Raw genomic sequence first — 15,833 nt, forward strand, 5'->3', positions numbered from 1 at the left:
TAACTTCTGTTTCATGTGAAATGCTGAGCTGGATGAGCAAAAGCTGGAATCAAGATTTTGGCAGAAATATCAATAATTTCAGATATGCAGAGTACATCACCCTAATGGCAAAAAGTGAAGAGAAACTAAAAGCCTCCTGATGAAGGTGAAAGAGAAGAGTGAGAGAGCTGGCTTAAAACTCAACATTCAAAAAACTAACATCATGGCATCTGGTCCCATCACTTCATGGCAAATAGATGGGGAAACAATGGAAATAGTGACAGACTTTCTTTTCTTGGGCCCCCAAATCACTGTGGATGGTGAGTGCAGCCCCGAAATTGAAAGTGCTTGCTCCTTGGAAAAAAAGCTATGGCAAATCTAGACAACGTATTAAGAAGCAGAGACATCACTTTGCTGACAAACGGCCATATAGTCAAAGCTATGGTTTTTCCAGAGTCGTGTATGGATGTGAGAGTTAGATCATAAAAAGAGAAAGCTGAAGAACTGCTGCTTTTGAACTGTGGTGTTGGAGAAGACTCTTCAGAGTCTCTTGGACTGCAAGGAGATCCAACCAGTCAATCCTAAAAGAAACCAGTCCTGAATATTCCCTGGGAGGAATATTCACAGGCCACCTGATAGGAAGGGCCGACTCATTGGAAAAGACTGTGGTGCTAGGAAAGATTGGAGGCAGGAGGAGAAGGGGGCAACAGAGGATGAGATGGTTGGATGGCATCACTGAATCAGTGAGCACGAGTTTGAGCAAACTCCAGGAGATAGTGAAGGACAGGGAAGCCCGGTGTGCTGCCATTCATGGGGTTGCAGAGAGTGGGACATGACTTCCCAAATGAACAACAGGAGGAAAAAGGCCTGACTGGTGAGGCTGGTAAATATGGTCATGGGCACGTGCAGCCCAATGCTGTCTGTCTGTCTGTCTGCCCGCCCCTCTGCAGCTCACACATCCCTCCACTTAAGCCATGTGGCTGTCTGGGTAAGGGACTGCTCTGCTGACCCTGTTTCTGCCCATTCCTGAGTCCTGGAGTCTAAGTCTGTGGAGCGACAGGAGATCTCCTTCCACTCTGCTAGGATTCAGCAGATGGAGAATTCAATTCCCAATCATACGATTTTTTACATAATTTTATTGATTTATTTCTCTTTGACTGCACTGGGTCTTTGTCGCTGTGTAGACTTTTCTCTAGTTTTGGTTAGTGGGAGCTACTCTCTAGTTATACAATGCGGGAAACCCAGGTTCGATCCCTGGGTCAGGAAGAGCCTCTGGAGAAGGAAATGGCAATCCACTCCAGTACTATTGCCTGGAAAATCCCATGGACAGAGGAGCTTGGTAGGCTACAGTCCATGGGATTGCAAAGAGTCGGACATGGCTGAGCGACTTCGCTTCACCTCACCCTCCAGCTGTAGCGTGCAGGCTCCTCACTGTGGTGGCTTCTCTTGTTCTGGAGCACAGGCTCTAGGGAGCGTGGGCTCAGTAGTTGTGGCTTCCGGGCTCTAGAGCACAGGCTCAATAGCTGTGGTGTGTGGGCCTAGCTCCCCTGAGGCATATTGGACCTTCCCGGACTAGGGATCGAGCCCGAGCCTCCTGCATCGGCAGGTCGATTCTTTACCACTGAGCCACCAGGGTAGCCCCTAATCATACTCTTGTGTCTATTCGCCTACTGGTTTGGAATACAGAGAAAAGGGTCTGATTAGTCGCCTCAGAAATTGAACATTAAAGAGAACCTCTCGAAAAACCAAAAGAGAAATGAAGACGCCTCCTGACTTGTGCTCAGTCCTCAAACCATAGGCTCATTATCTGAGAGGGACAAAGAAAACTATATACTATGGCTTTGCTGCCAAGGATCATGATTGAGTTGGGGGACTAACAGTCTGCTCCCAATTCAGTGAGGTTCTGTGAGGGGACAGAAAGGGGTCCTCCTGGGAACTGAAAGGATGACACAGAGTTTATGTGCTCTGTGTGTGTCAGTCACTTAGTCATGTCTGACACTTTGTGACCCCCATGGGCTATAGCCCACCAGGCTCCTCTGTCCATGGAGATTCTCCAGGCAAGAATACTGGAGTGGTTATCACTTCCTTCTCCAGGGGATCTTCCTGACCCAGGGATCGAATCCGGGTCTCCTGCATTGCAGACAGATTCTTTACCATCTGAGCTATAGGGAAGTCCCTATAGCTTTATGTGTTTATAGCTTATGTGTTAGACAGTGACAGAAAGACCCAATGTTTGAACCCATGGCTTGTGATCCCAGCTGAGTCCCAGGCAGCCTCATTTCTCCCTGAGTGACCTGTATGGTTCTGTGATAATCCTGGTAGAATTCATTTACTGGTAGGTGATGCCCCAACTCGTAAGAAAATAATATAGACCTCTGAGAACTTTCAAAATTAAATGTGAAGATACTACTGGCCAGGGAAGCAAACGGAGGTAGGAGGGAAGAATGAAAGGAAGTAAGATGCTAGAATTTCATACAAAAGAGACCCACGTACCACTGATTTTCTGAACTCACTTTCTCTGCACCCTAACAGTCATTAAAATGTATAGAAATGGATATTCTGAAGCAGCAACACTAAGAATTATCATTGCTGCAGTTGCTTGGCAACCTGAGACTTTGGTTATTTTATTTCTAAACAGGGAATGCTATAAACTGGTATCTGGAGTTTGTGAAAATAGTTTTAAATTGATGTTCTCTCTGTAAATCAGGAAGAGATAATACAGCGTTAACGTACATTTAAAGGTTGCTAAATATGCAGATGTGTGTGTCTCATACCACGTGCACACAAAGATTCTTCCTCAGAGTTTCTCTCCATTATATGCTATCTTAAGCAAATCTGGAGAATTAATATCCCTTTGCATTTTTCCTGGAAAATATCTATTTAATTTCCCTTTGTCAATAACATGCATTTGAGTCCCAAGGAACGAATCTTTTACCTCCTGCGTGAATCAGGGAAACTGAGTATTGTGGCTCATATCAGTCATGAGCTCCTTTCTCTAGCTTCCCAGACACTGTGTGGGTTTCCAGTTCTGAGAAAGCAAAGACAAACCCAACATCGAACTGGCTACTGGGAGAAAATTAGTTCTCAAGACAAGAAAAAGGAATGTCCACCTTCTTCAGAGATGTGACTCTTATGAAGACCTGACAAATCTTAGGGTGCTCCCAGAGATCCTGCCTATGGGTTCCAGCATGGATGAGGTATTCACATTTTGAAAAAGTTGCCTGTATTTATAAAATGTCATTACTCCACAATTTCTCCACATTCTCTCGAATGTAACCTTGGTTCCTGACTCCTCAGTAGGGCCTTAGGAGGAGAAAGACTCCCATTCCAGACCCTGAGGATGAGCATCCCTAACTTCTGTAGAATAACCTTTTCTAAAGTGGCCACTGGGGCTTCCCAGATGGAGCTAGTGGTAAAGAACCCGCCTGCCAATGAGCAGACATAAGAGATGCAGGTTCAGTCCCTGGGTCGGGAAGATCCCCTGGAGGAGGGCCTGACAACCCACTCCAGTCTTCTTGCCTGGAGAATCCCCATGGACAGAGAAGCCTGATGGGCTACAGTCCATGGAGTCACAAAGAGTCAGACATGCCTGAAGCGACTCAGCATGTGTGCACACAAAGTGGCCCCTGCAGCGGTATTTGCTTGCCACTGAAGCTCATGACAGCAGACTGCTTTGGGCTCCACCTTTTGTCTCCAGAGAGAAGAAGGGCACCAGAGAGTCAGATGCCTGAGCCCCACAGACTGTCTGTGATGGATTCTTACACACAAGGATTAGGTCTTGGTCTGAACCACAGTTCGGTTCAATTCAGTCGCTCAGTTGTGTCCAACTCTTTGTGACCCCATGAATCACAGCACGCCAGGCCTCCCTGTCCATCACCAACTCCCAGAGTTCACTCAGACTCACATCCATCGAGTCAGTGATGCCATCCAGCCATCTCATCCTCTGTTGTCCCCTTCTCCTCCTGCCTCCAATCCCTCCCAGCATCAGAGTCTTTTCCAATGAGTCAACTCTTTGCATGAGGTGGCCAAAGTACTGGAGTTTCAGCTTTAGCATCATTCCTTCCAAAGAAATCCCAGGGCTGATCTCCTTCAGAACGGACTGGTTGGATCTCCTTGCAGTCCAAGGGACTCTCAAGAATCTTCTCCAACACTACAGTTCAAAAGCATCAATTCTTCAGCGTTCAGCCTTCTTCACAGTCCAACTCTCACATCCATACATGACCACAGGAAAAACCATAGCCTTGACTAGACGGACATTTGTCGGCAAAGTAATGTCTCTGCTTTTGAATATGCTATCTAGGTTGCTCATAACTTTTCTTCCAAGGAGTAAGTGTCTCTTAATTTCATGGCTGCAGTCACCATCTGCAGTGATCTTGGAGGCCCCCAAAATAAACTCTGACACTGTTTCCACTGTTTCCCCTTCTATTTCCCACGAAGTGATGCCATGATCTTCGTTTTCTGAATGTTGAGCTTTAAGCCAACTTCTTCACTCTCCTCTTTCACTTTCATCAAGAGGCTTTTTAGCTCCTCTTCACTTTCTGCCATAAGGGTGGTGTCATCTGCATATCTGAGGTTATTGATATTTCTCCTGGCAATCTTGATTCCAGCTTGTGTTTCTTCCAGTCCAGCGTTTCTCATGATGTACTCTGCATAAAAGTTAAATAAGCAGGGTGACAATATACAGCCTTGACGTATTCCTTTTCCTATTTGGAACCAGTCTGTTGTTCCATGGCCAGTTCTAACTGTTGCTTCCTGACCTGCATACAGATTTCTCAAGAGGCAGGTCAGGTGGTCTGGTATTTCCATCTCTCTCATAATTTTCCACAGTTTATTGTGATCCACACAGTCAAAGGCTTTGGCATAGTCAATAAAGCAGAAATAGATGTTTCTCTGGAACTCTCTTGCTTTTTCGATGATCCAGCGGATGTTGGCAATTTGATCTCTGGTTCCTCTGCCTTTTCTAAAACCAGCTTGAACATCTGGAAGTTCACGGTTCACGTATTGCTGAAGCCTGACTTGGAGAATTTTGAGCATGACTTTACTATCATGTGAGATGAGTGCAATTGTGCGGTAGTTTGAGCATTCTTTGGCATTGCCTTTCTTTGGGATTGGAATGAAAACTGACCTTTTCCAGTCCTGTGGCCACTGCTGAGTTTTCCAAATTTGCTGGCATATTGAGTGCAGCACTTTCACAGCATCATCTTTCAGGATTTGAAACAGCTCCACTGCAATGCCATCACCTCCACTACAGACCAAATCCATAAAAGAAGAGCATAGAGCACCAGTTCCATCATGGGGCTGTTCATGCAGAACCATGCTTCAAGTTAACTTGGGAAGAGGATCTCAGACAGATACAACACTAGAGGGTCACAGAATGACTTTCTATGACCTCTTGTTCTGTGGAAGCCAGGACATTATAACATCTCTGTTGTTTAGAAATAGAGGACAGCATATTGTTGGCAAATAATAAAATAGACCATTTGACCTACTTAAGTCATTATTTCTTCAAATGGAGTCACAGCTATAAATGAAGGAAAAATGTTTCAGGCTTTAAGTATCACTGTGTGAAGGGTATGCTTCCCCTTACCAGACATCTAGAAGGTACCAAAAATTCTATTTTGAGAGAACTGGGTGGTGGTTATAATTTCCAAGTCTTTGGAGAGACTGGTCCTGCAGATCAGCTGGGACATAACAGGACTTTTTAGCCAAAGCCAAGTACACACTGACAGAGCCTTGTGGTGGCCCTTCTGGGTAGCAGTTCTAGTGATGTATGCCTGCCATGCTGGTTTCTGGCACAGGAATTTGTTTTGATGCCACTATATATTTTTTCTCATCTATCCAAGGGGAAGGCTATGATGAGGAACAGCAAATGGCTGAGCAATGGAAGGAAACAGGCAAAATGCACTGTGAAAAAGCTTAGGACTATGACAGCTTCCCTGAAACAAGAGGTTCCCCAAACTTAGGGAGTTCTGTGTAGCCTGTCTGACAAGGGGGTTGGAGCCTTTGGTGGTCTCCTTCCTGTCCCCGGGTGCTTTTCTGAATGGTGTCACCACTGGGATTGATTGATGGAACTTGGATTGCCCAGCGAGCCTGAGCTATGTCACGGCTGTGTCTGGGAAACTATTCTGCGCTTGCATTTATCACTTATAAAGGCAATATCATTTGCAAAGTCAAAAACCATTCAGGGCACACCTAGGGTGCCCATGGGAGTGCCTGGGATGGGTAATGAATCCAAACTCGCTTTCGGGCTTGATTACATGACAGAGAGTCTGTCTGGAACGATGATGAAGAGAAACGAGGACAGGCTCTATCCCTTCTGTGCACATTCCAGTTAATTTCCCAAAAGCAAACACAAGTGATGTGAGTTCCAAGCACAGAAGTGTCCAGGGTGACAAATGAAGTGGGTTTTTTGTGTGTTTTGGAGGGCGTGGGGGGAGGGTCATGAGAGTGGAGTCTGGTTTTCCTTTTTTTTTTTCCCTTTAAGTGAACAAGAATAAGAGGAAAACTGCAAGGGTACAAAACCTATCTCAGGAACTTACTGCAGAGACAGGGTTTGACATGGGAAAAGTGTTTAGTATGCTAACAAAATGCCGTGTGATGGGGGTTTGGAGCACGTACTGAATTGATAAAAGAAATCTGGGCCATCCTGCTGTGCTGAAGACCTCATGCTGTGCAGAGCAAAGGCAGCTAATATATTACAGAGCTTGATGAGGTTGGGCGAGTGGATCAGTAAGGAACTGCCAAGGTCTCTGAGGCTGTAAAATGTGATGAGGTTTGATCCTGCCACCAACTAGCTGGGTGACTTGAGTAAATCTTGGCCTTATCTTCCTGCACTTTGAAAGAGGATAGTTTGTCGTTGATTAATCACTTTGCAAATGCATTCTCAGAACCAAATATTGACTATCTGCTGTGGCTGAGAATCTGAAACAGTATTACAGCAACGATCTTCGAAAGCTCACACCTAATGATGGGCATTCAGGACTGAGGGATGATACAGCTGGCTATACACGTGCACTGCCAGTGAAGGTCTGGGGAGGACAGAGCTGGCTGGGTGGCCAGGCCCCCACGTGTTCTGACACCAAGCAGCGGGGAGCTCTGCAAGGTGCCCAGGAGGATCCTGATGGCTAGGGGCCACTCTATGCCTGGGTCTTATGTCGACACCGTATTTATATTAAATGTAAGCCTACTTCAACAGAGAGTGAGATGGTTGGATGGCATCACTGACTCAATGGATATGTTTGAGCAAACTACAGGAGACGGTGAAGGACAGGGAAGACTGGCATGCTGCAGTCCATGGTGTCGCAAAGAGTCAGACACAACTTAGCGACTGAACAACAAAGTCTACTTCAGACATGGAGCGTCTTTAATCATCACTCCCTCGGAGCCAGAAGGGAAAGAAGGGAGCTGAAGCAGACAGATGTCTGCAGAGAAAGGTGAGTGGAGTTTCCACATTTTGTCAGCCCTCGCAAGTGAGCAGGTCATTGTGACTAACTGGTGTATGGTATGTTTAATTTAACAAGAGACCTTGAACTATGAACAAAAACAATTTTTAATGTTGATAGTAAAACCCAACTTGAACCAAAAGGAAGTTACTTCATCTAAAGTAAAAGTAGTTTCATATGCTTACTTTTATCCATCCCCCCACCATCAATTCAACAAATATTTATTGAAATCCATAAAAGCATGTTGCTCCACAGAAACAATGTGATATATATAATACATATATGAGATATAAATATACAAGCAAAATACATAATCAGTGACCTCATAAGGTGGTATTTTGAATTTTGTCTACATCATGATCTGTTGAGTTATCTTACTAATACACGTTTCCCTTTTTATGGACAGGGAAGCCAACAAGGGCTGATAACGCTTTCTTTTCTTTCTGACATCTCAGTCTTGACAGGACCTTTCCAGACCTTTATTTTTTTCCCTCCTTCTCTTCTCTCTTTCCTTCCTCCCTCCCTTCCTTCCATCCTCTCTTTCTTGTAATCACAAGTTGACTTTATTCAGTTGTAGAAATGATACTGAATGAAACTTCATAAACCTTCAAATTGAATTTTTTTTTTCCTCATAGAAAAGAATCACACAAGGGCTGGAAAAGCCACTTCTGGCTGTATCCTAGAATTCCAGATTTCAAGAACTGAGACAGACCAGCTTATAATCTCTATTTAAACTCCAAAGTAGGCTAGTAATGGGCTTCCTGGTGGAGAACAAAATCACCGTGTTGGCATCAACTTATGGCAGAGGCAAAGCACAACTCCAGAACTCATACTGAATCTCAGTTACTGTAGAAAAAACTGCCTGACTTCCCAACACAACAGAAACATTTATTTTGTCGAATCCTACAGATTAAAAAATTATTCCATATACCGTATATTTGCTTAATCCTCATGGCAACTCTGTGAGGTATGTGTTATTTCCATTTCAATAGGTGGGTATAGGCTCAACCACATTATTGTTATTGGTTATTGACTACAGTGTTACACACTTTACAAAAAACTTTCACACACATATCATTACAAGCCTTTTATCCTTGTTGTGTAAATAAGATATATAGCTATAGCTCTCAGTTCATGAGATGTGAAGGTTCAGATAGCTAGTGAAAGGTGCAGCTGGACCTTGGCAGAGCCTGAAAAATTAGAGAGTTCCCCTCATCCCATCACCATATTGTCCAGTGGAAAAGCTGAACTGGAGTGTTGGTGGTGAGGGGTGGCTCCAGGGCTGCGTCATTCATGGCCAAAGATGATATGGCAAGTTTTTGGCTATTCCAGACATAGGAGCAGTTCTAATTTCATCTTTCTGGAGCATAACCGAAAAGAGGAAAAGGTTCTTGGAAGTGAAACAAACATTTGCTTGGGATAGTGGGTGGTAGTTCCCCAAGCATTTCAGTTCTCCTAAATAGGATTGCCAGATAAAATACAGGGTGCCCCTATAGCTTATGCAATATTAGGGACATACTTAACACTGAAAATATTTGGTTTTCATCTGAAATTAAAATTTAACTGGGCATCCCATATTTTTATTGGCTAGATATGGCAGCTCTACTCCTAAGGGAATGGTGATTCAATCTTAGGACCCTTGCTCTTATCTCTATAAAGCATTTGTACAATGGTGGCAAAAGTTTGAGTGCATGCATGCTAAGTCATTTCAGTTGTGTCCAGCTCTGAGATCCTACGGACCTTAGCCCCAGGCTCCTCTGTCTATGGGATTCTCCAGGCAAGAACACTGGAGTGGGTTGCCATGCCCTCCTCCAGTGGATCTTCCTGACCCAGGGATCGAACCCACATCTCCTGCAGCCCCTGCATGGCAGGCAAATTCTTTATCACTAGTGCCACTAGGGAAGCCTCAACAGTAATCTACCAATGGCAATTGTTATTGAAGCCCTCAACTGAGGTAACTTCCTATTATTTCTGACTCGAGCAGCCTAATGTTAGGATTGGGGCAAATTTATGTATTTCCACAGCTTTTGAATTTGGCAGATCGTGCATTACATAACTGCTAGCGAAGGCCAGTTTCCGGCACTGAACTGACAGTGTGGTCCATACCTCTGCAGTACAACTCTCCCCAGATGCCACTAGACTGAGAAACCCCCACCTAGCCCTGGTACTATGCTCACTTCATCCCATTCTTCGAGCAGAAGAGTCACTTACTTGTATGGGATGTGCTTGCTGCCATTGACGAGAGCCAGGATGACATTGCCCAGGGCAGACAGTGAGAGACACAGCCCTGAGCCTCCTTCCCGATTTTTGCTAAGAGCTTTCACACAGCTGCCAAGATCGATGAGGTGCAGGCGGCTGCGGCCTCCAGACACTGCCACAGGAGAGAAGACAAAAGAAGAAAGGACTGGTTAAGTCTGGTAAACCCTCATCTGTCCTTCAGGTGGCTCCTTGGGAAATCTGAGGGGAAACAAAGAGGAAGTAAAAGGTTGAAGTTCATGACGTAGGACGAGACCCCAACCAAATCCTGCAGGGGTAACAAAGAGCACAGTCCTCTTAGATTCTGTCCATCACATACCACTGGCCTTCTGAAACCTATGGACATTCCTACTATAAATAAAGGAATAATTCCTTTTGGTTGAATTAGATGAGATTTAACAGAGAAGGTAAATTTATATTAAAAGAGAATAAGATTTGTGCCTACAGAAATTTCTGCCTTTGTGTAACAGAATTCTGAAATTGATCATATTAAAACATGAATAGCCCATAAGTGATTATCTGCTTTGGCTGAGTGTTATAGAGACCAGTGACCTAAAGCTCAGCCAGGAATCAGGTTAATAACTCAAATAATAATCAAATGGGTTTAAAACCAGTAACGATGAGAAAAAATCTTGAAAATAGCCAGAGGGGGAAAATTATGTTACAAGTAAAGGAACAATGATAAAATGATGCTTCTCAGAAATAATACAGGTGAGAAGACAATGGAGCAACATTCTTCAAGTACTGAAAACTTCCAACCTACAGTTATACACCCAATCAGAGTATCATCCTCAGATAAAAGGAAAATAAAGACTTTTTCAGACTTAAAAAAGCTGAAAGAATTCATCACAAAGGATATACACAAAAGAATGAATAGTTTTGGAAATGACAACCATGTGAATAAATTTATGTTTTTCTCTTATTTAAATCTCCTTAAAAGTTAATTGACTGCTAAAGCAAAAATAACAAAAATGTAATATGTGGGTATAACACACACAAAATTAAAATGTTTGGCAACAATAGCACAAAGTTTAGGAGTGGAGAAATGAAAATACTGTAAGGTTCTTATTCTAGACATGAAGTGGTATAATATCACTTAAAAGTAGACTGTGATAACTTAAAGATGTATACAATAAATCCTATAGCAATCACTAAATAACAAAGATTTAGAGCTAAAAAGCCAAAAAAGAATATTAAGTGGAGTCATATAAAACGTTCAATAAGTTCAAAAGAAAGCAAATAAAATAAAAAGAACAAAGGACAGATTGGTTGAATAGAAAACATACAGAAACATAATACTTTGGGCCACAGCATATGAATTTTCCCATTAAATGAAGTAGTCTGAATATCCTTATTAAAAGTCGATATTGTTGGATTTGATAAAAAGCAAGACTCTTCTACATGCTGCCTATGGGAGGTGCACTTCAAATATAAACATACAATAGGTTGCAAATGTAAGTATGGAAAAGGCTATACCATGCAAATAGTTGCCATAAGAAAGCTGAGGCAGTTACAACAATATCAAACAAAAGAGACTTAAGACAAAAATATTCCTAGAGGAAAAGAGAGAGATTTTATAATAAGAAAGGATAAAAGTCATCAGGAGGTCAGAACAATCAAAAATTTTTATGCTTTAATAATGGAAGTTGAAACATATGAAGTAAAATCTGATAGAATTGCAATAATGAATAGAAAACTCCAGGCTTATAGCTGGAGATTTCAAATACCCCTTTCTCAATAACTGATATAACAGAAAAGTTGTATCAATAACTGATATAACAAGTAGACAGAAAACCAGTAAGGATATAGAAGATTTGAATAATTATCAATTCATTCCACCTGACATTTACAGAACATTCAACCCAACAACAGCAGAATACACTTTCTGTTGAATTGCACACAAAATATTTACCAAGATAGACCATATTCTGATACATGAAGCAAGTCTAAGTAAATTTTAAAGGCTTCACATCATTCCAACTATGCTCTGACACACTAGAGTTAAATTTGAAGTCAATCCAGAAAGACATCTGGAAAATCCCTAAATAGTTTGAAACTCAACAACACAGCTCCAAATAACTTAGGGTCAAAGAAGAAACCAAAATGGAAATTAGAAAGTGTTTTAAGTGAATGAAAATGAAAAGCAACATATCCAAATTAGGAAGACACTTCTATTGTTGGAAGGAATTTACTCCATTAAATGCCTGTATCAGAAAACAACAGAGGGTCTCCAATCAGTTACCTCAGCTTCCACTTTAACAAACTAGAAAAAGATGAGCAAATTAAAGACTAACTAGCAGAAAGGAAATAATTAATATAAAATCAGAAATCAAGGAAATATAAAATTTAAAGAACAATAGAGAAAAATCAATACCATCTAAAGTGGATTCTTTAAGATCAATAAAATTCATATTTCTCTAGCATGACTGATCAGCAAAGAGCGAAGACACAAATTTCCCGTGTCAGGAACAAAAGAGGTAGTAACCTCACTACTGCTGCTAAGTCACTTCAGTGGTGTCCGACTCTGTGTGACCCCATAGACGGCAGGCCACCAGGCTCCCCCATCCCTGGGACTCTCCAGGCAAGAACACTGGAGTGGGTTTCCATTTCCTTCTCCAGTGCATGAAAGTGCAAAGTGAAAGTGAAGCCACTGAGTCGTGTCCAACTCTCAGCGACCCCGTGGACTGCAGCCTACCAGGCTCCTCCATCCATGGGATTCTCCAGGCAAGAGTACTGGAGTGGGGTGCCATTGCCTTCTCCAACCTCACTACAGTTTCTACAAATAAAAAAAGGATAATAAAGAAACATGATGCCAGGAGGTTAGCACAACTTGGAAGAATGAACACATTTCTCGATAGATACAAAGTACCAGAGCTCCCTCAAGAAGTAACAGATAATGTGACTAACCCTACATCCATTAAAGAAATAGAATCTGTAGTTAACAACCTTTCTACAGAGAGAGCAGTGTACTTAACCACCCTGGTGAATTCTACCAAACTTTAAAGGAAGAAATAATATCAATTTTACACAAATTCTTCCTGAAAATCAAATAGGGGAGTGCATGCATGCTAAGTCACTTCAGTCGTGTCTAACACTTTGTGACCTCATGGATGCAGCCCGCCAAGCTCCTCTGTCCTTGGTTTTCTCCAGGCAAGGATACTGGAGTAGGTTATCATTTCCTCCTCCAGGGGATCTTCCTGACCCACGGACCGAACCCATGTCTCTTACACCTCCTGCATTGGCAGGAGCGTTCTCTAACACTAATGCCACCTGGGAAGCCCCAGATAGCAGAGACTACATCCCAGTTAATTCTTTGAGACCAGGATTACCCTGATAGCAAAAACAAAGCTATTCCAAGAAAAAAGTTGAAGACCAATTATCCCTCATGAACAAATAGACAAAAGTTCTAAACAAAATACTAGTGAGTCATACTAGAAAATTATAGCTAGGAACATATTAAAAGGATTTTTATACCATGAATAACTTAATTAATGACTAAATAAATGAATTAATCCAAAGAATGCAGGGCTGGTTAACAAAAAATTCATCTATCATTATAATTCACCATATTAGAAGACTAAAAAGAAAAAGATTCTCTCAGTAGATGCAGACAAAGCATTTAACAAACTCCAAAATCCATTACTGATAAAAATGGCTGGCAAAATATAAATCAAAGGTGATATTCTCAGTTTGATAAAAAGTGTCTAGGAAAAACCTGCAGATAATAGTATTCTTAATAGAAAGAGACTAAAACTTTCCAAGATCAAAAACAAGACAAGGATGTTCACCCTTTCTATTCAACATTATATGGGAGGTTCTAGCCAGAGCAACAGGCAAGAAAAAGAAATAAAATGTATCCTGATTGGAAAGAAATGAGTTAAACTGTCTTTCTTGACAGATTACATGATTATATATATAGAAAATCTAACAGACGCCACAAAAAAAAAGCCAACTAGAACTAATAATTGAGTTTAGTAAGTTGTGGAATACTAGGTTCCTGGATCGAGATAATTGTATTTCTAAACTGTAGTGCCAAACAATTGGAAATTGAAATTTAAAAATACCTTTTACAGTAACATCAAAATATTAAATACTTACAGATAAATCTGACAAAAGATACATGCACTGAAAACTACAAAACATACCTGAGAAAAATTAACAAAGACTTGAAAAAATAGAGAGATGTCTGATGCAGGAGAGCAAGGAAAACACCCAGGAACCACTGTCCTGACCCCAGCCTTGTCTCTGCTCATCCCAGCTCAACTTTACATCTAGCACTAACATAAAAGGTGATGAAGGTTTACAGAAAACATAAAATTTCAATTCAGGTTCTCCAGTGACTCTGGTACACTTGTGGCCAGAGTTATATTTTGTTTATATTTGTTATATTTTGTTTATCTCCAACTATCTCCAATAAAAATCCTTAATAGGAAAGATATAATACATTACTTTTCTTTAATCCTATTTTGTATTATGCAGGATCAAGCCACTGGCAGCATGCAAGGGAAATTAGTTATTTTTAAAGCAAAATTTCATCTGTTTTGCAACCTAATTATATAGACAGAAGAAGCTCAGATATTTCACGCGCTCTGCAGATTAAAGGGCAAAGACAGGGACCAATTTGGACTTTCAGACTCTAATAGTCCATTTGATGTAATGGAATAAAATTCGTAATGTACATGTAGTAAAATGGAACACAGAGAACAAAAGCATAGTTTAGACTGTGCTAAAGAATAATATTGTAAAATACCTGTAATTATACCTGCATGACTCAAAATGAGAGTCATGTTTTAAACAATATAAAATCAACTTTGCTTTATAACCACCGGAGTTTCAGTAGTCACAGAATTCTGAACTTCACACACAGTGCTGAAACCAGAATGGTACGCAGTGAGTGAGCACAGGCCATCGGCTATTACCAAGAATTCCCATGGTTGGAGAGAAAGTAGTTCTAGAATCAATGAACAATAGGTGATAATTAACAGCAGGTAAGAAGCAGGTTCCTCATGGACTTCTCAAATTTTTGAGGTCAGAGCTGCAAGGTTTAGGAACATAACCCGGTCTGCCTTGAGACTGTTTACATTTGAATATGCATATTTCAAGTCTAGACTTTGACCAGTTGAAATTACCCATGTGCCTTGCTCTCCCACAGGAAGCCGTCTACTAATTAACCCCACTCTCAAGTGAGTCTTCCAACCCATGTTTATGGAGCCAGGATATGCTAAATTCTCCCTAAAACATTTAATTCCTACAATAATCCTAGAAGGCAAGGATTGTCTTATAGATGAGGAAACTGAGGTTCACAGACGTTAAACAAATCACTCAAGATCTCATAGAAAATTAAAACTCAATCTAAGATGAAAATCCAGAGCTAACTTTTACAGTTATAGTTTACTCACTTTCCCATGACTTAGTGGCTCCCAAACTTGGCTGCACATCAGAATCACCCTGGGCTATTTACAAAATATGGACGCCTGGCTCCTACTCCCAGGCTTTCTAATTTAACCAGTCTGGAGTATGGCATGGGCATTGGGATTCACTGGAAGGCTACACAGGTGATTCTCTTGTGCAGCAAAGTTTTGGAACAATGGCCTTGCCACCTGACCAGGTTAACCCAGGCCCTCCATCAGCTGTGTCAGGCACAATGTCTGATGCCCACAGCACATTGCAGGCTTGTGATGTGTGTTGACTGTTCCTCAGCTTGTCTTTGCACTTCTGCTCCAAAAACATGAACTGTACACTTATCAACAGGTCAGCTGGGTTTCCTCCTAAACCTAACTATGCCACTTGTACTTAATATTATAAATAAAAATAATAAAATATTATGTAAATCAATAAAATACATTTATGTAAAGAGTTAATATTTCTAAAACACTGAAATCAATGCTTTGGAAAGGTGTGATTAAAATGAGTTAGTTTTTGAAAAAAGATACTGACTTTGGTATGAATGAGAAATTACAGTGTGGAAAAAATTTCAAGAATCTAGAAAAAGTCTATACCCAGTTAGCTGTACAAGTGTCTCTTAAGTCCTTGAATTATTCAGAAGAAATTGAAAGGAAAAGCCAGACTATTATTAATATTGAGTGTGGTTTATAAAAGTCAGAATCTGAAGCTGAAAACTCATCTCAAAGAGAAAACCATGGCCCTGTATCAGAA

The 15,833-nt window shown here is 41.3% G+C and overlaps 1 protein-coding gene across 2 annotated transcripts in view; it reads right to left on the bottom strand.

The window, feature by feature from the left end:
- KIF26B (kinesin family member 26B) overlaps positions 1 to 15,833 on the bottom strand; it is a 517,705-nt gene that overhangs the window by 66,293 nt on the left and 435,579 nt on the right. For both annotated transcript variants that reach the window (XM_027976327.2, XM_060396383.1), the window contains one exon: positions 9,633 to 9,792. In XM_027976327.2, the coding sequence (XP_027832128.1) occupies positions 9,633 to 9,792 (160 nt within the window). The remainder of the gene's footprint in view (positions 1 to 9,632; positions 9,793 to 15,833) is intronic.

The sequence above is a fragment of the Ovis aries genome, chromosome 12, assembly GCF_016772045.2.
Source record: "Ovis aries strain OAR_USU_Benz2616 breed Rambouillet chromosome 12, ARS-UI_Ramb_v3.0, whole genome shotgun sequence".
Lineage (NCBI taxonomy): Eukaryota > Metazoa > Chordata > Mammalia > Artiodactyla > Bovidae > Ovis > Ovis aries.